Source organism: Cavia porcellus, unplaced genomic scaffold (assembly GCF_034190915.1).
Source record: "Cavia porcellus strain 051 isolate PalLab524CR breed Dunkin Hartley unplaced genomic scaffold, mCavPor4.1 scaffold_17, whole genome shotgun sequence".
Taxonomy (NCBI): domain Eukaryota; kingdom Metazoa; phylum Chordata; class Mammalia; order Rodentia; family Caviidae; genus Cavia; species Cavia porcellus.
In genome coordinates, this window is record NW_026947500.1 from 33689503 (window position 1) to 33709966 (window position 20464).

The window sequence follows — 20464 nt, forward strand, 5'->3', positions numbered from 1 at the left end:
TTTTCTCTGCAAATATGCCCAGATATTAACCCTCTCTTCTACTCATACTGGGGAAAGCGCTTCTTCTCTCCATGTTTTCTAAGAATTAATAAATGTTAATAACTCCTGGAAAGAAGTCATTACAGCATCAAATTAATCTGTAACTTCTATAAGACTTTGTACTTGAACATAGAAACCAGGTAAGGTTTGTTCCACTCTAGGAGCTTCCAAATAGTGTTCCTCCCCATTTAGAAGATTTGGTTGCCTCCAGCCTCTGTGGAATACTAAGGTCTTCTCTTTTATCCAGAAATTAATACCATACATTGCTTTCATTGTCATATTTCCTTGTTCCAGTGAACCAGACCACTGCTATTCTCTTTAAGTCCCTTTATTCACTTAACAGGAAAGATCAGCCTTAGTCCAGGAGACAATCCCAAGGAAGCCTGGCAGAAGGGGATTTGCAAATGTGGCTTATTTAAGAATCTTGAGATGGGATGAGCACTATGCAGCTTGGACCAGTGTCATCACCTGAATGCTCATAAGAGGGCAGGAGATGAATTGAAGTTACAAAAGTAGATACACATAGAAAATTCAGAGCTTGGAGTGATGAATTGTGGAGATAAAAAAAAAAAAAAAAGGACCACAACCCAGAGAATATAGACAGCCCCTAGACAGGGCAAACAGATCCTCCCCCTAGAGCCTCTAGGATGAATGCAGCCATGCTAATACTTTGACTTTAGCCTCGTGGGAGGTTCATTTCTGACCTCCAGAACTAGAAGACAGTCAATTTATACTGTGTAAGTCGCTATGTCTGTGGTCATTTGTTACAGCACAATGAAGGGCAAACACTATGTCTTCTCAGAGGAAAGGGTGACCTTCAGCAAGTCATTTAATCGCCCTGTTCCTTGTTTCCCCACTGGGTCCAGTGCCAAGAGCACGGGTGAAGTGATGAATGTGTTTGTTCCTTCCCCAAGTATTTATTATTGTTAGTGTCCCAGGTAGGAGGCAGGGTGCTGGATACAGTGGAGAGGAAAACAGATACTTTCTTTTATATCACTGGGTTTGCAGTTCATAGAGAAATAGACATTAGTCAAATGATCCTACAAATACATAATTATGAACTGTGATAGGGAAAATTTAAGCTGTCATAAGAAAGCATAGTTATAAAGGAATGAACATTGGATCGACAGACCTCACAGGGTTAGGATATTTACATAAAATCACAGAAAGAAATTAGCTTATTTGCAAAAATAAGACTTTCCAAGAAGATGGAGATGATGGTTTTGATATTTTCGTGTCTTGGCCCTCTTCCCTCTACCCTTCTTACACTCATAACTTGGAGACAGAACAGGAAAAGGCCCAAAAGGTGGACATTTATGAAATAAACAGATAAATGAAATATCCTATGTGAACGATCTCAAGTTGCCCAGCTAAAGAGACTTAGAAATGCAACAAGCAGACAAGAGCAGTGTTCTAAAATTTCTTCTCTTTCTTACTCTTACTAGAATTACATTTGTAGAAAAGGTACCCTGGCCATTTGGCTTCTACTATACAAATTTCAGGGAATTTCAATATGGTGCTAAGGGCCAGTTCCAGAAACTAAGACTGAGGGCTACAACAGCAGTAGAAGTTGTTAAGTATTTTCTTATAAGTATGCTAAAGTGCTTTAGAGTTTCCACAGTGAAAATATTTTTACATTCTTTAAGTAATTTCATCTTCATAATTATCCAATGGGGTAGCTAATAAATTTTTTTAAGTTAAAAATCATCTCCAATCCTGTTACTTTATTAGTGCAAGAGAGCAAATACTAAAACATGTATATTATTTGGGGGCAAAGAATAATGCTCAAAGTTCTTTTTAGGAAGTTTATACTAAGGGGGGAAAAAGAGATCCACAGAATTCCAGGGCTTGAGAGAAGGTGAATAACCCTGCTACTCTGGGGAAACAATCTCAGCCAACCACCAGTTATCAGGTACGAGCTTAGCAAATTCTCTTTGCTTTCCACATATGAGAACAAAGCCTCGTAAAGCTGCAGGTGAGTCTTATACTGACAGAGCTTCCAGTAAATAAGCACAAATGAAGTGCAAAGATTCCATGAAGCTTCATCATGGTACAAAATGAGACACTGAAAGATTGAACCCATCCCATGATCACATAACAAAATAAAGATTATAATGTTCTGAGTGCCACATGTATTCATTCATTATCAACCTTGCCATGGGTAAGATAGTTATTTTTTCACAAATAGGTTTTAAGACTTCGTTTTAAAGCAGTTTTAGATTCCCAACAAAGTTAGGATATAGATATTTCCTATAAACTCCCTGCTGTGAGGTACGCACAGCTTCCTCTGTGATCAACATGCCTCACCAGATTGGTACATTTGCTCCAACTGATGAACCTTTAGGGACACAGCATCATCAGCCAAAGGCCACAGTTTGACATAAGGGTTCATTCTTTTTTTTTTTTTTTGTCTTTTTCCTTTTTATTGGTACCGGGGATCAAACTCACGACTGCCTGCTTGCATGGCAGGCGCTTATGCCGCTGAGCTAAATCCCCAGCCAAGGGTTCATTCTTGACAGAATGACATGCAGTGTATGTGATACGTGTCCACTGCTGTGTTATCCTACAGAGTAGGATAGAGATACCCCAGAAATCCTCTGAGCTCTGCCTGTACATCTTTCCCTACCCAATCCCTCAAAGTGATGCACTTCTAATACAAAAAGAAATCAGAAAAAAAAAAAGGAATTTCTTGTAAAAGATTTGGGAAATGGAGAAAATCATAAGTAATGGAATAAAAAATACTCACAAAAATAACCTCAACATTTTGGTGTCTGTCCTTCAAAATTATCTGTCTTTAGTATAAACACAGATTCACTTGTAGGTGCTGAGAGATAAGTGAACACAGTTATCTTACCTTTCAAAATTGGTAAAATGCTTGGTTTTATAAACTACTTCTTGTTTCTTTTGTCATGGGTATTTTCTCTCAACATGGAAAGGTCTTCAAGTCATTTTAAATTTCCACCTAATTATCCTGTTCACGTAAGTTGCTCCTCTTAATTGATTTTTGTAAGAAACAGGGTAAGCAAATGTGAAGAGTATGTTTTGGCTTTAAAAGCTTCATCCAAGTCCTTTCTCTCCACTTTAGTGCTTAGGAACAGCCATCAGATATCTTCTAGCCAGAATAGGGAGTCCAGCCACATTACTTCAACCCTGAAACTTCTAGAATTCACTTGAGGACAGGTAAGTCATTTAACCTCTTAGACGTGTTTTTTTTTAATGACAATATCAAGGCACTGAAAATAATGCTCACCAACTACTACAAGTTTCATACCTGTGGTAAAATGAATGAATGAATGAGAAGAAGATTGTCATCATTATTTTGGACCTAGTTTGACCACTCTGGTTGGCTTTAGGCCTGTCTTGTTTCTACTGCTCAAGTAGATGGAGAAACAACTCTTCCACCATGCAGAGAAAAAAGGACCAACTATGCTCCATTGTATAGTCTCCCAGTCCAAGTTTTCCAACAGAACATTAAAGAAATATGTGAGCATGATGACTGTTAAGATCAGTCTGAAAATACTGAGGAGTCCTTATGAACACACAGTTCAGCTTTTTCCATAGCTGATTGAAGCATCGTTTGTCAGAGCAAAGGTCCTGGCCAAGACCACCCCAGAAGGTGGCAAAGAAAGGCACTTTCATCATGTCGCAGCTCCTCCTTGTGGATGTCAGAACCCGCCTCAGAGTTTACCAAAAGACTTACAAGCCCTTCCATCTAACCTCATATAATTAAAATTTCTACTGAGAGGTTTAGAAAACCATCTTACATTTCATAAATCTTCTGAGACCAGAGAAGGGGAAAAAAGAAGAGGAATCAAAGAGATACACAATCGGGCAGCTTGGGCTGATCACTCATCCCATCCCAGAACCGCTCCTCATGAGCTGTCTGTACTCCCCACACTGAGGTCTCTGAGCACACGGCATTCCTGACCACTGGAGGGTTGGGCCGCCAATTCCTGGGACTGGTGAGCAGGCAAAGCCCAGGAAAGAATGACAAGACTGTAAGCCAGGGGGCTGGAATGCTTGCTGGGTCCCTTGATGACTTACTCCTCTCCCTGAGTCTTGAGAACTATCTTGGCACTAGGTGACCCTCAGTTCCAGCCTGGCTGTATCTCATCCTCGGTGACCTCAGCCCTCTGCTCCTCACAACTCACCTTGCAAGCAAGGTAACAACATCTACAAGGTTGAGATCTTTGTTACTTTGGGCGCCAGAACTGGCAATGGATTCTTTTGAAAGCTAGCATTTAAGGTCATATCTACTGAGGAGGGGCATGGAGCCTCTATTAACCTCTCTTAAGCAAACTGTTTCACACTGTGACTCTGTCTTCATTCTCCCCTACTCCTTGGTCTCACCACCCACAAGAGCTGCCTCTGAGTCTTTAACGTATACCCCCCTGTAACCCTTCAAAGTAGCCATTACTTTCTTCTCTTAACAGATGAGAGAACAGATAGAATGGATAAGTTTCCCCAGGTCATGTAGCTTTTAGGTAAAAGAGGAAAAATCAGAATCCAGCCCTTATTTGGCACCAAAGCCTCATTCTTGTCAATGCGCTCAATCTGTTTTCAAGAGTTCACAGCCCTGACTTTGCCATTTAAGAAGAAAGCAGTATTAACGAAGTAGAAACATGTGGGGATCACTCAGGATATATTTGAATCCTGGCTGCACCAGTTATGTGGTCTTGGGTAAGTTCTTTGTGCCTCAGTTTCCTGATGTGTGAAATGTGTATACTCGTAGTACTTTGCTGTGGTTGTGAAGAATACAAGAGCTATTAAAGAAAAGTGGCTCAGCAGGGCACTCGACACTGTGTTATTACTGTCTCTATGACTAAGATCAACAGTCATGCTCCGGGTTACAGCTGTGGTCCATCCAAAATAGAGCTCTGAAGCAAAAAGGGACAAAGGCAAGAAAAAGGAAGATGTCATTAAGTTCTGAAATTGCTACAAGCAATGACGTGCCATGCAGAGGCTCACACATACGTAGCATATTCAAGCAGTCTGTTCATATTTTTATCAGGGCTATCTGGGATCTTCTCCTTGCTTTTAGATTTATTTCAGTATCTTCTTTCTTATCATAGTAACTCCTACTTGAGTCCATTTGCCAGTGTTGTAACAAAATTCCTGAGAACAGGAAATTTACAAAGACTAGCTGTTTATTTACCTAATGGTTCTGGAGACTGACAAACCCAAGGGCAGAGTACTGGTTTCTGCTCAGCATTTGGCGAGGGCCCTCTTGCCGCATAATGTGGCAAGGGGCATCACAAGGTGAGGCAGAGTAAGCAAGCCGGAGAGAGCTCACTTTTATAAGAGTCACTCCTTCCACAACCCACTAATCCAATAATCCACCAGTGAGTTAATCCAATCATGACAGCGGAACCCTCCTAACCCCAACAGCTTCCAAATGTTCCACTGCCACCCCATATATGAATTGGAAGATTAAGTTTCCAACATGCAAAATTTGAAGGGCACATTCAAACCATATCATTTCCTCTTTGCACACCATTTAGGAGGACACACCTCATTTTCTACAGCTTCTTTTTAGAAAGAGACACTCTACATCAGTAGCCAAGGGGAACAAAATTCAAACTCTAGCATCTTGGAAGAGCTCCCAGTTGCCATTATCCTCAACAACTGCATTGCTGAAAATCTTTGAGGGACAGCTGTTTCTGAGTTATTTCAAATGTAAGAATAAGAGCTGAACAGACACTGTTATTAGCATCAGTTACTAAAAAAAAAAAAAATGGATAACGCATCTAAAAGAACTTGGCACTAGAGCTCAGCAAATGTTGCACTGACCAAAGAATTAGATTGGCTCTGTTGAAAACAATAAAATTTAAGCTATCCCAAAACTCAGACCCAGGCATTCTATAGATTAACCGAATCATTCTGAATTTTCCACACTTCGAAGTCTTCTAAGTCAGAAATATCAGGGCTACGCTGGGGTCCATCAAGAGTTTCCAGAGTTAGCATTACTGATTTCACATCTAGGTTGATTGATGGAAGGCAAAAAACAGATTTTCCTTCTACCAAAGGCAACTGGCCAACCACAGATGTCAAGTGTGAACAGATGCTAACCATGGGTTATGCTTCCTAAGCCCCAGATGAGTGATAACTTTAGGAAAGCTAGTCCTCACTATAGTAGCCTCCTCCAGTTCTGCAAGCTAGAACAAGATGAAAGGGAGCTTCTTTTTGCTGAGTATTCCGGCTCCACCACTGGAGCACAAGTGGGCAGTCATTAGCCACATTCTAATCTGCAAACATTCAAGGGGGCTCAGTGTTTGGCCTGCAACATCACTGACTCAGAATCTCCCACTCTGCTAACCATTGTCCTCTAACTCCTGCAAGAATCTACCATCAGCCCTACTTCAAACACTGAGACACTAAGGCACAGCCTGTGAAAGTGTTTCCTTTAAATATGCAAGGTGGATGAATGCAAAACCAAGGGAACAAAAGAAGTCTCAAGAGATAAATGTGCAGTAAATTTAGAGATTGTTTTCTGACAGATTCATAGATAAATATGATGGGACTATGAACTAATAAAGTGAGCCTCAAGAGGACCATGTCAGTCCCATCCTACCGTAGATGAAAACACCCAGGATTGTTGTTTCCTTGTGAAATTTGTGCTGGTGGGAAAAACACAAGAAAAGAAGAAAGGAGAATAATGTCCTGAAAATACCCTTTCTACCAAGCACTATATTAAGTATTTTAAGTGGTTTGTCTCATTTAACACCTTCCACAAACCTAGCATATACACATGATTATCTTCAGTTTCTAGATTGAAAGGTAATAAGACCACTCTAGAGAGGCAATTCAACTTGTTCCAGAAAACTAGCCATAGTAGACAGACCTATGCTTCAAACTTTGGCCTCTGTCTTGAGCCACAGTAGTCTATACTCCATGCATGTACACACACACACACACACACACACACGCATATACAAATCCAAATCTTGCTTTTATTCTTCTGTGTATATGTACATATACCTACATTCATACAACACACTTACATTAAAGACAAATCCCACACCTAGGGCAAGTGAGAGACAAATCTTTACCCAAAAGATTAGGGTTCCCACAGTGAGCTGAAGCAAGATGCCCTTTATGAGAACAGCTGGTTTTAGTCCTCAACTACAGCACCTGTAGTCATTCCATCCAAAACAAGTCCGGGCAGAGAGAGAAGGCATGCAATGTTAGGATCAGGAGTGGAAACAAGTTGCATGACAACAGAAATAATATTTAGTAAAGGCAGGAACAAAGTATGTTCCAGAAGCAGAAAATAAGGGGTCAATGAACAGTTCAAAAGCACATGCTATCTCTATGAGATACAGCTCCGGTGTAAACAGCCAGAACACTTCTGAGCCGTGTAAACTGGGACCACACTGACTGAGTTGCAGTAGAACTGACAGCATAAATAGCTCAAGAATGGAGACAAGTCTTTGGGGGAATAGGGGTGTTAATTGGTGATGAATGAACCTCAGATTCAGTGCTCCCAGGGATCAGAAGAAAGCTCAATATTATTCTTATTTTTAAAGGAGAGATACATCCAGCTGGACAGTCAGTCACAGCTCTTATCCCCCCCCAGAACTGCTATATCACCATGCTCATTAATCAGATTCACACCTCAGTTTGCCCAGTAATCCCAGGCCAATCGCATTGCTCTAAACAACCTCAATACAGGAAATGAGTTTTCTCAATGACCCATGCAGGTCAATGCAGGCAAGGACTTTTTCACAGCAACATAAGTGCACATCTTTTTCCATGGTTCTTTCCACATTCTACCAAGCACTGAGTAATGAGGACATCAGATTTTCTGTTTCTACCTCATCAAAACTCTGAAAAGAAGCTCATGTTTTACAGATTCCAAATGCCCTTATTTTTCTTTTCTATGTCATGGTAAGCTATTCTGCACTGTTTTGTTCATTATGAGCAAGAGACCTGAGTTTTTGAAAGTGTATTCCATGGAGACTAATTCCACTGTCTGATATAAAGTATTACGTAGAAAAAGCTCTGTGGTTAAACAATTTTGTAAAATGCTAATTTTGACTTCCTTTGTTGCAGAACTTTTCCAATCTATAACATGCTCTGCATATGGATAATGTCCACATCTTCCAGACTCATTTCATCATCCATCCTGGGTTCTGTGTAATTTTGCTAAACATCTACCAGGATTAATAACCCATAAAGCCTACTTTGTGGGGGAAATGCCAGACTGAACTATAAAACCTCTCGATGAATTTAAAGTGCCTTAAGAATAAGTACTTTGTCTTATCACAGTATTAGTGCACCTGGAAACAGATTTGGTTCCCAATAAGTACTTGATAAAGATTAACGAGCAGATCCAAGGATGTGGCTATGGATATATGAGGCATGCGTTATTCCCAGAATTCCTATTTTTGACATGGGTTGCTATTTGAAAACTCTCTTACAGGGTCTCCACTGTGCAGCATGGGCAACCCATTGGGTCCATTACTGCTATATATTTTTCTTTATACTAGCTTTGTATCTCACCTCAAGGGACTGAAATGTTTCCCCACTCTGTTCCACCAGTAGGTTAACCAGGGAAGCCAGGTTTGTTCAGAAGAGAAGCTGAACAACTTTTGGAAGCAGGTAGTCCACCCCAGTGGCAGGAAGCCAGACCAAGAAGTCATTCAACAAATATTCTTTACCACCAGCCAAGTCTTTCCTTCTGCTTGTATCCAGGTGAGCCACATGCATGGAAACATAAGATGTGATATCACCACTTGAACACTAACACCAGGCAACTTGTCCTGGAACATAGCAGGTATTTTTTTAACGTCCCAAGTAGGGATTTATGATGCAGGGGTCCATTGATCACCCATGAAATCCTTGAATGTAAATAGAAACTGAAGTGGATTTGAAAAAATTGACATTTTAATTTCTCAAACAATTCATTTGGCCCAGAAATAAACTGTGCCAACACCCCTTCATTCAGAGGTTTTATATATAAATGGCTGAAATTTTTTTGAAATTTTTTTAACCAAACATAAATTCACCTTATGAGGACAATTGCATCTCCTCATGAGCTAAAATGGGCTGAATGTGCTCTCACTCCAGCTGGCAGCAGTGCTCCTGGTTTTCCAATGATTAAACCAACTACCCAGACTTCTGCTGACACAGATGAGTGCTGCCAAGCCACTAACTCACCCTGAGACAGCCAGAAAGCCACAGAGAGCGGTGATCTAAACACTAAGACTGAGAATCAAGGCATTTATCCAACTCCAAAGGCCAAAGGGTGACAGAAATAGGTGTCTTCCTTTGCTGCTTAGCCAGATGGGACACTGGTCTCTGCTTGACACAGGCCCCAAGATATTGGTGTCTGGCAGATAGAAGATCTTCATTTAAGTCTGAAGGGAACTAGTTAAAACTCATCCTCGTATTCATGGAAAGGGATTGAGCCTTCATCCTCTGTAATATCCATCAACTATATATGCCAAAAAAGAGGGAAAGAAAAATAAAAAGCTTTCCTTCATTCATTCTGGGCTTAAGAGTACACACAATGACGAACTTGGCCAAGCAAATCCATGAAGAACACAGTACCAGGACCAGCATTATGGTTTGGATCTAAAATCCCAAAAGTCTGATGAGTCTGGAAGTGGAACTTCTGCAGGGTGATTGGATCATGGGGATGCTATGCTCAACAGTGAATTGCTCCATTGAGGACTTCATGGTCAAATGCACTGTTAGGAGGTAGGACATAGTCAGAAGGGTCACATCACGGAGGTTGTGACTGGGAAGGGTACACTCTGGCCCCTGGACCCTCTCTTCTCTGTCTCCTGGTTGTGATGAGTAGAGCAGATTTCCTGTGGCATGCTCTTGCATCATACATTTTCTGCCCTAGAGCCAGCCAAATATTTACTGAGCCCACTAAAATAGGAGCCAAAATAAAATTCTCCTCCTTTAAGTTATGGGTATCAGGTATTTTGTTCTAGCAACAGAAGAGTGACTAATACAGCCAGACCTGAAATATGCTTCATCTTCAGTTCTGTTCCTGTACAATAATGACTTTGATTCTAACAGTTGACCACGGGACGAAGTAATTCCAACTTCCCAAGTCTAATCACAGTGAGATGCATGATGTTGTGGACAGCCATCCCAGAAGTGAGTTGGACTTTTTCCCTTGCTTAGCCCTCCTTCTTCCTCTAGGGAATGGCTCATCTTAGAGACCATGTGGCTCTCTACTGAGGTATCTTATTATTTGGCTAAAAACAGCTGGCAGATTTATCATGGTTGGACCTGTTGTTTACAGTGACAGAATTTCAGGCTGTGCCTTATAAAATCAGACTATCTTGGTTCAAAATATAGACATCAGCACAGGAGGTGAGTACTTAAGTTCCTATGTAAGGGGGCTTATAAGGACAGTATTTACCCTTCACATTTGTTACAAAGCTTAAGGAAACAGCATATAAGAGTACCAACCATTTAGACAACCTCAATCAATTATATGAGCACTCCAACTAGGGGTTATGTCCCTTAGGTATGATAGGATAGATGCCCATTCAAAGATGCTCCTCCCCTTGATATTTCTGTCATCAGGAATAAGGAATTGATGTGAAACCTCTACCTATTCCACTCCCAACCCTCATAGGGTCTGTGTCTGCCTCACAGGTAACTGCAACCTAGAAAAATAAAAGAAGTAGAGTTGAGTGTGGGAACAGAAAGTGACATTGATCCGGAGATGAATCATCCCCAACCAGTTCTAATTCTCTGCCTTCTTGAGTGGCTTTGTTTCCTGATATAAAGCCTGTTTTGTCCTATATTTTTTTCTCTCCATTATAAACATACAGCTTAATCCTGGATTTTGTGATATCTGACAAACATAATTCCTTAAACACAAACCAGGTTGGGGATCTGGAAAACTTTCTGCCACTGATCTGGTAGCTTTCAGTACTCCAGCTGGTGTCTGGGTCCTGTGTCAGGGATCCAGGAACTAAAAGAATAAACTAACTGCATTTGTTTCCTTTTTATATGTTTTTGGCCTGTTAGTCTGGCTGTTAATCTACATATATAATAGTTGACTTTATGAAGTGAATGAATGAATGAGTCTGATACTATCAAAAAAAGATTTTTAAAGGAGGGTATAAGGGGAAGGAGAAAAAAGAACTGAGGTATATTGTGTACATATACCAATTCCCCACAATGAATGTAACTATTATGTACTGGACACATGTACTAATAAAAAAGTTTAAAACTATATGAGAGGAGGGACTTTCAAATATGCACAGTGTGAGGGTGACATCCTCCCCTGTATCAGGTGGAGTGGTCACAATCTCCTCTAATTTATCATGGAAATGGCACTTTGCTTGATTCACATACAGCCAGAATCAATGGCAGTTTCTAGAGCTGGTCTCAGGGGAGGCAGATAAAGAGGTTTCCCTTTGCATCAGTGGGGCAGATGGAAATAATTTTCTGGCTTAAAGCCCATGGCTCACTCTCCCTAGGCATGATTGTCTTGGGCAGCTCTATCTCAGCAGTGTAATCCAGATGGAGGCAAGACAAAATCACACCCACAGTTGATGCCAGTGGCATTCCAAAGGCCTCCTGAGACTTTCAGGTATCCCCAGAAGGGACTAGAACTCAGAATCACTTCTGCTTCTTAGATTTCATATTCCACAGAGCTTGACCCAACATAGCACTCACTTTTGTTCCCAGGTTCTCCCAAGAGTTCATGTTCAAAGTCATTTGTAAGACTAAAACGTTGCACCCAAGAGTAGGAGGTCACAGAGAAAGGTGAGGTTACATCTCATGAAACAAATCATGATCTATTCAAGACTTACAATAAAAGTCTTATATGGCACGTTTATAAAAGTCCTGTTAGCCCATCAATCCTTAGTAGGTTTATTCACTTACACTTCTCCCTTTCCAGCATTCAACCTTCTATCTTTCCCACTTTCTTCCTGTCTTCTGTGTATGTGTCTCAAGAAGAGAGAGTAAAGCCTCAAATACCGGTGAAGACTACCAGGTATCAAACATGTGAGGTGTTAGACCACACAGAATCCAGCCAGCCTCAAGACATTCCAGTTCAAACATCTCTAAGCTACTAATCTCAAACCTATTAATTTCTTCTGTAGACCATGCAGATTGAAAACTGCCCCTTTAAACTCCTCACCTCCATAGACTCCTTCTTTGCCATAAGCAGCCAAGACAAACAACAGTAACCCCAAAACAGGAGCTAGCAAGGGCTCTCTTGCCCACTTCATATTTTTCCTGAAACCTTATGAGATTATAAGTCCCTTAGCACTATCATTCCAGTATGCTCGACGTGTGAGTGTAAGTCATCCAGGTAATGGGTAAACTAGGATTCAGATATTAGACAGCCACAGTTCACCACGGTACCCACTAACCTCTGCCTGAATAGCCTTTTTCTTTATTATGATAAAATATGTATTACACAAAATTACATTTTAATTATGTTTAAGTGCACATGTTACTGGTTGGTGCATTTGTCATGGACGTGCATCTCTGTAATATTGTCATAGCATTAAACTGAAACTCTGCATTCATTAAACAATAAGTTCCCATTCCCCCTGTCATCCACCATTCTTTTCCCATGAAATGGGCTCCTCTAGGTACTTTATAAAAATAGAATTTTACACAATGTTAGTCTGTGTGTGTTTAACTAATTTCACTCAACGTATTATTCTCAGGGTTCATTCGTGTTACAGCATGCATCAGAGTTTCCCTCATTTTAAAGGTGAATATATGTACATAACACATTTTGTTTAGTCATCAATGGAAATTTGGGTTGATTGGGGAGTAACATTGTTACCAACAGCATCACAAATATCTACTAAAGTCTATGCTTTCAATTGTCTTGTGCATTTACCCAGAAATGGAATTACTAGATCAAACAGTAATTCTTTGCTTAATATTTTTCACAACTGTGCCCATGTACCCTTGATCTGATTATGGGACCTCTCTGAAGCAAACCTGCTAAACAGGGCTAATAAAAGCACAGACCTTATTCGTGTGGTCTGAGATGTTTAATCTCCTTGCCCTCTGAAACTGAGGACTCAAACTAAAATGATCACGAAAATCACTTTTAGCTCCAAAAGTGAATGATCCTGCTTGGAAATAATTTTCCTACTAGGGTGCCAGAAGTTCATGGGGAAACATCCTCCTCAGGATCCCCACAAACACGTATCCCTGCCAGGAAGGCCCAACTTCAAGACCTCTTTCCTTGGAATGTGCTAGTACAACCCCTTATACACTAACATCTAATTTTCTTTTTTTTTTTCCTCTACTGCTTTGCTTGCTTTTCATGTTCCTTTCTTAGCTGGCTGTTCCAGCCCACTGAATATCTGTGCTTCAAATTATCTCCCCCTGTTGTATGTGTGTTCATTCCCCACAAGCTAACGTCTGTTGGAAGCAACACTTATGAAGTTATCCATATTAAGGTTTCATTTCCCAAGAGTCCCATATTTTAAACGAGGTTTTCCTCCTAGGCAGAGTCACGCTGGCAGAGCTACTGCTATTTGGTGAAGTCAGTGGAGTTGGGTTTCCCCCTCACATGCTGTTTATGTTAGGTTTATCACTTGGCCCGGGGTTTGGATTCTCAGCCTCCGACAAATATCACATGCCCATGAGCAACAACGATCTCCCAGACCATCCCAGTGAATGTTTACATTTCATCAGATCTCTTTTTAGAAAAGTAATTAGAGGAAACATGTTTCCAAGCTTTTCTTTGTGGGATCAGATTCAGAATTTCAGCAGACAGTGGACTCCCTACATGAAGAAATATTTTCCTCTGTCACCCGCTCCCACATCTTTCCTCTAACTGTGAATGCTCAACGACTGGCAAATCCTTGCTAAATGCATGATGCTGCTCCTGGTTCCGGCAGAAGCTTGGCCAACAGTAAACCACATACCCATCCATCCTCCAGTTTTTCCCCAGAGAAAGGTAAAAGAGACTCTCAGGTCAACAATAAATGGGTTTTTCAGATCCTGGACAACTGAGCTTTGTTTTCCAGCTGTTATGGGTCTGAGCTGTCTCACCTGCCCCATTAATAAAAATGGAACAGGCTTGTTGCAACCTATAAGGAATTTGATCCCCTGGTACTCCAAGAAGAACCAGAGTCCTCTAGAGTTGGTCTAAGGCCACCACACCCTGGAGGTTTGGTTCTGAAAGGCAGAGATGGAGTAGGGAGGAGTCCTAATGCAGGTTCCTCAATTTATTTATGGGCAAGTACTTAGGCTTGTGAATTACCAGTCCCCACAGGCAGGAAAAAGCTTCATGATTGTCTCTGGGCAGCTGCAGATGCCATGGAGGCAAAATTCAATTGAAATATTCTCACCATCTAATGGGATAAGCAGGCTCCAGGCAGATAGAAAATATTAAACAAACTGTGAGTGGATGGGGAGGGGGGTCTTCTGTCTTGGCTTTCTGTCCATGAAGAAGACTTGTGCCTCAGGCGGCACTCCCCTTCCTTATGAAGGAGCCAAATTGCATTTAGCATCCTCACCATGCCACTTACCGGGCTTCTTTCTCAGACACCTGCTAGCCACCTGCAGAGGCAGAGGATCCACCTCTCAGGTAGAGCACTGGGGACAGGTGACCAGCACAGCAGACTCATAGGCACCACACCCTCTCCTGCACCAAGCTTCCGTGTCCTATCAGATCTTTGCAACTCAGCTTGCCTACATCTCATGAGGGCTCACCTGACATCAAATACTTCACTCCTCAAACCATAAAAAGACAGATATTCCTCAGAAACCTGTTTCCCTGCCCGCCTGCCTGTCAGTGAGCCATTCCAGGAACTGTTGTTCCCTGGCTTCCGCTCTTTGCTGGCTCAACAGACTCCTCGGAGCTATGTGTCACGTTCCAGCCTCATTTGCCCAGGGAACCCAGTTGCGCTGGGAATTGTGGCTCAGGAAAATGGCATGTTTGAAAAACAAAGCCAGAACTCTTTGAAAACAAACTGTGCATCCCCCAGAAACAACTTGGACTTTTAACCTCTGTTTTTTTCTTCTTTCTCGTTCTTATCAGGCAGGAAAGATCTATACATGCTGAGTGAGTGAATCTACCTCGGAATCTGTTCAGCGATCTGGTGAAATACAAGCAAGGGCGATTCCCCCAAGTGAGCGCCGCTCCTCAGCCTTCTGCTCTGCTCACCTTTGAGCGAGCGCCTTCCAAGGGAAACTTTGTTCTTGCAAATCAGAGCCCCCGTGACTCAGACGGAGTTGATTTCCCAAGGTAATGTGATGCTATTTAAAAAGATAAACTAAAAAGAGCAAATGAAACTGGTGCCCCATGAAACCGCTTGCTGAGTCCCACGCTCCCAAGATAGCCGCTGCGAAAAGCACCCCCGCCCGCCTAGAGACTCCAGGGTCTTGCTCCCCATCAGCCCTCAGGAGGACAATGTCCCTTCCCAGGGCGTCCTGAACGTTAGTGGGGTACCTCTTGGCAAGGAGGAGATGAGAAAGAGCTGCAGGAACACGAGCCCCAACTGCGTCCAGCGGTCCAGCTCCATCCTTCCCGCGATGGTGCCCGAGTGACCGAGAGGACAGGACGCACGCGGGAGTCTGCGGGCAGCGGCCCCTACAGGGACCTCCCCAAGCTCCAGCTGAGTGGGAGCTCGGGTTTCAGCTCCTCGCCAGCGTTCTCATCCTCATCCGAGGGGAACCACCTTCAGCCAGAGCGACGTCAGCCCGAACCTCTGCTCTCTGCTGCCTTAACCCTTGCGGGGCTTGGGAGGCTGGCTGGGGTCCTGCTGCGCGGGGCCCGCTGGGGACCGGGTGGAGGGTGCGGCCCGCGGGCCAGGCACCGGGGCAGAGGTCTGCGGCGCTGCGGAGCCGCTCAGGTGAGGCCGGGGCTGGCCCACCCAACACCGCGGGGCCAGGAGTGGGGGCTGGCTGTGCCCTCTCCGGATGCAGGCACAGGCTTATGGAAATTGTGACCAGGAAGGAGGGAGGAACTGGTGATGGGAGGAGAAAGGAGCTCACCCCTCTCTTCTTCCCAACACTTCTGAGCTCTTTTTCTTCTCCATACTCCAGGTGACCGCAGTTTGGAAACAGTTTCCTTCTCATGGTGTACATGATGGTGAGTTCAGTGGCACCTACCAAGCAGGGCAGGCTCAGGGATCGAAGAACAAGCTGGGCACTGTCCTCCCAGGGAGTTCAGGTTAGGGACAGGGACTGCAATGGCGCTTTGGAAGGAGGAAAAAGGATAGTTTACAAGATATGTGACTTTTGGGCTAGTTTCTCAATATCAGGTGACTTGCTTCTTTTATTCTTTATATAAACCTGTCCTCTCCCTCCAACAGGTAGGGTAATTGAGTCACTGAAAGTTCAATAACTCACAAAGTCATAAAGTAAGATTACAGCAGGGTTTGAACCCAAGACTCCAGGGTCCAAATGTTGTAGCCAGAGCTACCTGACTATAAAGTTTCTTACAATGCTACCTATATAAAAGTGTATTCAACCATTATAGACACAATTTTGTCTATACAGAGTCACATGTAACCACTATACCCACGGTGTACAATAGGTGATATTATCTATATTTTGGAAGCAAAAATAAAGACTCGAGAGATGAAGTGACTCACTCAAAATCACACAATCTCCCTGCCTCAATCTCCCGAAATTGAGATTACAAGCATGCACCACTATGCCCAGTTAAGATTATGCAGCTGCAAATGCAAAGCAAAATATACCCAGTTGTAATATAGAACCAGGACTTCGGGTCATGCCTGGCCCCAGTTTGTACTGTCAGATTAAAAACCAAAGCTAGAAGTGGGTGGTCATTCTAGGCCACTACTAGCAGGAAATGTTCCTAAAGCCAGGAGTCTCCAGCTATAGCCAGAGAAAGGCAGAATCCCAATCCCTGGAGGGCAGGAAGGAGGCCTTTCTAGGAGGAAAGACTGAACTGAGTAAGTAGCACTCAGATATGGTGAGTTTTTAAATGTTTGTGTCGTAATTTATACGTATTCTTCTCCCCAAAGGTTCCATGCAAAGTAGTTCATTAAAATCAATTTTTAAAAAGTTTTGTTAAAGAGGAAAGTAAAAACTAACTGAAGAGGAGACACAGGATGCATGTATAGTTTGGATGGGGCAGAGAGAGGAAAAGAATATGAATGTGTTCAGGCTGTTTGAATTTTATACGCTAGTGCTGGGCCCTCATAGTTTAGGATGGGAGAGTACAAAGTCTCAAGAAAGTAAGTCACCCCAGGCTACTGAATGGTTGGAATAAGGAGTAAGCAATGCAGGCAGAAGGGAAAAGTTGATGGGAACAATTTAAGGGAGAGTGAACTCCAAGGCTCAGGACAGCTTGGCAGGGCAGGAGCTCCACTTTCTCTACTCAGCGAGAATTTGCAAATCCCAGCTCTGCTTCAGTGGCAGCCTACTGCAGTGAAGTGACCAGAAGCAAAAACACAGCATTCAGAGACTCATGTTCAAATCCTTGTTTTGCCACTTCCTGTCTCTATGACTTTAAATTTACTAACCCCCTGGACCTCATTTTGCTCCTCTACAAAGTGGAAATAATAATCAAATCTACTTTACAGCCTGTTGGAAGCATCAAATGGGATCACGCACCTAAGTCCCATAATACAGTGCCAAACATACACGAACTGCACAATGAATGTCAACTCCTGTTGACGTGGTATTACCTGAGACTGACCCAAGAACATTGCATCAGACTTCTTCTTCACCCTCCACTTTGCTGTCCAGGGAAAATCTGCATAAAATGAGCTTAAAGAGGAAGAAAATAAGGTAGCCATAGTGTTGTACACCTGTAATTCTAGTTACTTGAGAAGCTGAGGCCTTGAGATTACAATTTTGGAACTAGCCAGGGCAATTTAGAGAGATTTTGCCTTAAAATGAGAAATAAAATAAAAAGGCTGGGGATCTGAAGGTATCCCCTACTTTCCTTGTGACAGAAATCAATCACCAGAGACAACTCCAGATCCTTTATCAAGCCCAGAGTAAACTGTACTGCAAACCTTACTAACTAATCCTTATTTCCCATCAGCTCCCCCTTATATTTATTTACTTTTCCACAATTTGCTGCTCCTGCAAGTTCCAAGTCCCTATTCTGTCTTGCCAATTCTCTCTACAATGTGTCATGCTTTTGCTAAAATGTTATATGAGCCGAATTCTCACCAAGCTTTGAGTTATTCCCCACTGTGCACTCCCAGGTATATGATCCATGGAAATGTTAGTAAACTTGGGTTTGCTTTTCTCTTGTTAATCTGTCTTTTGCTTGTCTGATTTACAAGGTTTTAGACAGTGAGCCGAAGATGGTTAGGGAAAAGAAGAAAAAGATTTTATTTCCTCTCCTAGAAACCTGATTGTCTACTTCCTAAGGAAGTCCCCTAGTAGTTGGTCTTGCTTCTCTGGATCTGGAGAACTTACTTATGTTCCTGAAATCTTTGTAGGGGTTTTCATGTTCATCTGTCACTAATTTGGCTTGCAAATTTATTGGGCAAGGAAATCAGGAAAGAAACTCTCAAAACAAAACTCTATGAAGGAGCAGACATATTTCTCTGGGGAGCTGAAAGTGGTGACCAGATATTACTTTGTAGAACTTTGCAAAAGCCCTGGGCTATGGGCTGGGGATTTAGCTCAGCGGCATAAGCGCCTGCCTTGCAAGCAGGCAGTCGTGAGTTCGATCCCCGGTACCGATAAAAAAGAAAAAGACAAAAAAAAAAAAAAAAAAAAAAAGAAAGAAAAGGCTCTGGCTGCCATGCAGAAAAGCCAGCAGTTTCCCTAAGGCCATTCAACACTACAGAAACACCTATTTTCCTGTGCAAGCTTAGTTTCTTCTGTTCCCAAAAGGTCAACTCAGTTTCTCCTACTTTCAGAGTTTAGTGTTGTTCTAAGTCAAATCATCTCAAAGGAGGAGCTCCATGGAGTCTATGGAAAAGAAAGTTTCAGAGTGGCTGTGTACTTTTGAAAATTACAGGCAAAATTTTACCAGCACATTCTAGAGTAAGAAAGAACTATGGTCTCGTGTCAAGTCTCACCTGCAACTTCTCAACTTTTTTTAGAATCACAGATTTTCAGAAGATGAAATTTGAAAATTGACCAAATATTTCTTGGCTTTGGGGAAAGTAATTTTGTATATATCAGTGTACACAATTGCTATGTCTAGGCTATCAATTGCACAGTGGGTATTGTTACCGCTGCATTTTTTTGAAAAAGTAGTCCTGCTTTAGTACTAGCTCAGATCATGCCCCCTAGTATTGACTCCGGATGAGCCCTTAGTATCCATGCATACCTGGGCATGGATGGTAAGGGCTCATCTGGTGATGATGGCCTTAGTTTCTTATCTGTTAAGTGGGAACAATAGTGGAACCTGCTCCCATAGAGAAGGGCTCAGAACACTGCCTAAAATATATAATAAATATCATGATGTTTTTCTCTCTCTCATATCCTTTCCTCTTATAAATATCCCAAGGAGGAACAAATCACAAGAAAAGCTATGGGTGAAAAGGCAAAGTGGCATATTTGGAAGTAGCAAATGATGCCTGGAATATATATGTATAACCAGCACACAGAAGTCAACTGTTGGCTGCAGTAAGTGGACACAGGCCCTATGGTTTATTACAAGTCGTAATACCCACTAATTTTTACATCAAAGGATGAGGCTCTCTAACAAACCTACCTTTTTTTGGTGCTACCAGGAAAGTTGGTTGTACGTGGCTGCACAGAGAGCAACAGCAGAGAAAGTAGCCTTTGTGAATGCCAACAGATCCTCAGTTTCCATGCTGCAAGTTCTGCAGATCAGCCACTGAACAGCAGCCAGAGAGCAGAGGGCCTAGTAGAGAGTCTGCTGAGAAAGGCATCCCAGACTCCTGGTGATCAAGTTTGGCTTTCATCAGCTGCGTGAAACATAAAGTTCAAATTAAGCAGGGCCAGAGATAGAGAAGGACAGCACTGCAGAAAAGACAAAAGGCCCTTCCACCAGAGCCTGCCATGAAGGGTCCCACTGTGAACATCTCGAGCCCTAATAAATCCTGGCTGTTTACCTACACAACAAGCAGCCACGTTCTACCTCCAGACCTGGCTCAGCTCCACTGGCTCTCCACTGGGAGCCAGGCAAGTGGTAGGGGCGTCTGTGGTTCTGGTCACATTCTTCTGGCTTGATGTCATTTTTCATGTAAATGTCTGAAAGCAGGCAAGCTTCTTTGCTTCAAAACTAATGGGCTCTTGAACCACAAGGGGGAATCTTGAATTCCACATGTGTAAATAAAAACTTCAATTTAAAGAGAAAAAAGTTATCTGCTATGCAAGTGAACTAAACAGCTTTACAAAGGAAACTAGTGAAAAGCCTGTTCACAGTCCAAGTGGCTAGCCCAAGAGTTAAAAGCAGTTCAGTTGTCAAGGACACAGGAACCCTTAGACACTGTTAGTAGGGATGTAAATTTGTACAGCCAATAGGAAAATCAGAACGGAAGTGTCTCAAGACACTAAA

General features: G+C 42.4%; 1 protein-coding gene across 5 annotated transcripts in view; it reads right to left on the minus strand.

Moving 5' to 3' along the window:
* The window catches only part of Pamr1 (peptidase domain containing associated with muscle regeneration 1), a 178031-nt gene that overhangs the window by 69817 nt on the left and 87750 nt on the right, over positions 1 to 20464 (minus strand). For 2 of the 5 annotated variants that reach the window (XM_063227775.1, XM_003463837.5), the window contains exon 1: positions 15449 to 15706. The exons of 2 other annotated variants lie outside the window; for them this stretch is intronic. In XM_063227775.1, the coding sequence (XP_063083845.1) occupies positions 15449 to 15521 (73 nt within the window). In that variant the 5' untranslated portion in view covers positions 15522 to 15706. Of the gene's footprint in view, positions 1 to 15448; positions 15707 to 19654; positions 19872 to 20464 lie in introns of those variants that run through there. One more of the 5 variants, XM_063227776.1, reaches the window with a different exon arrangement.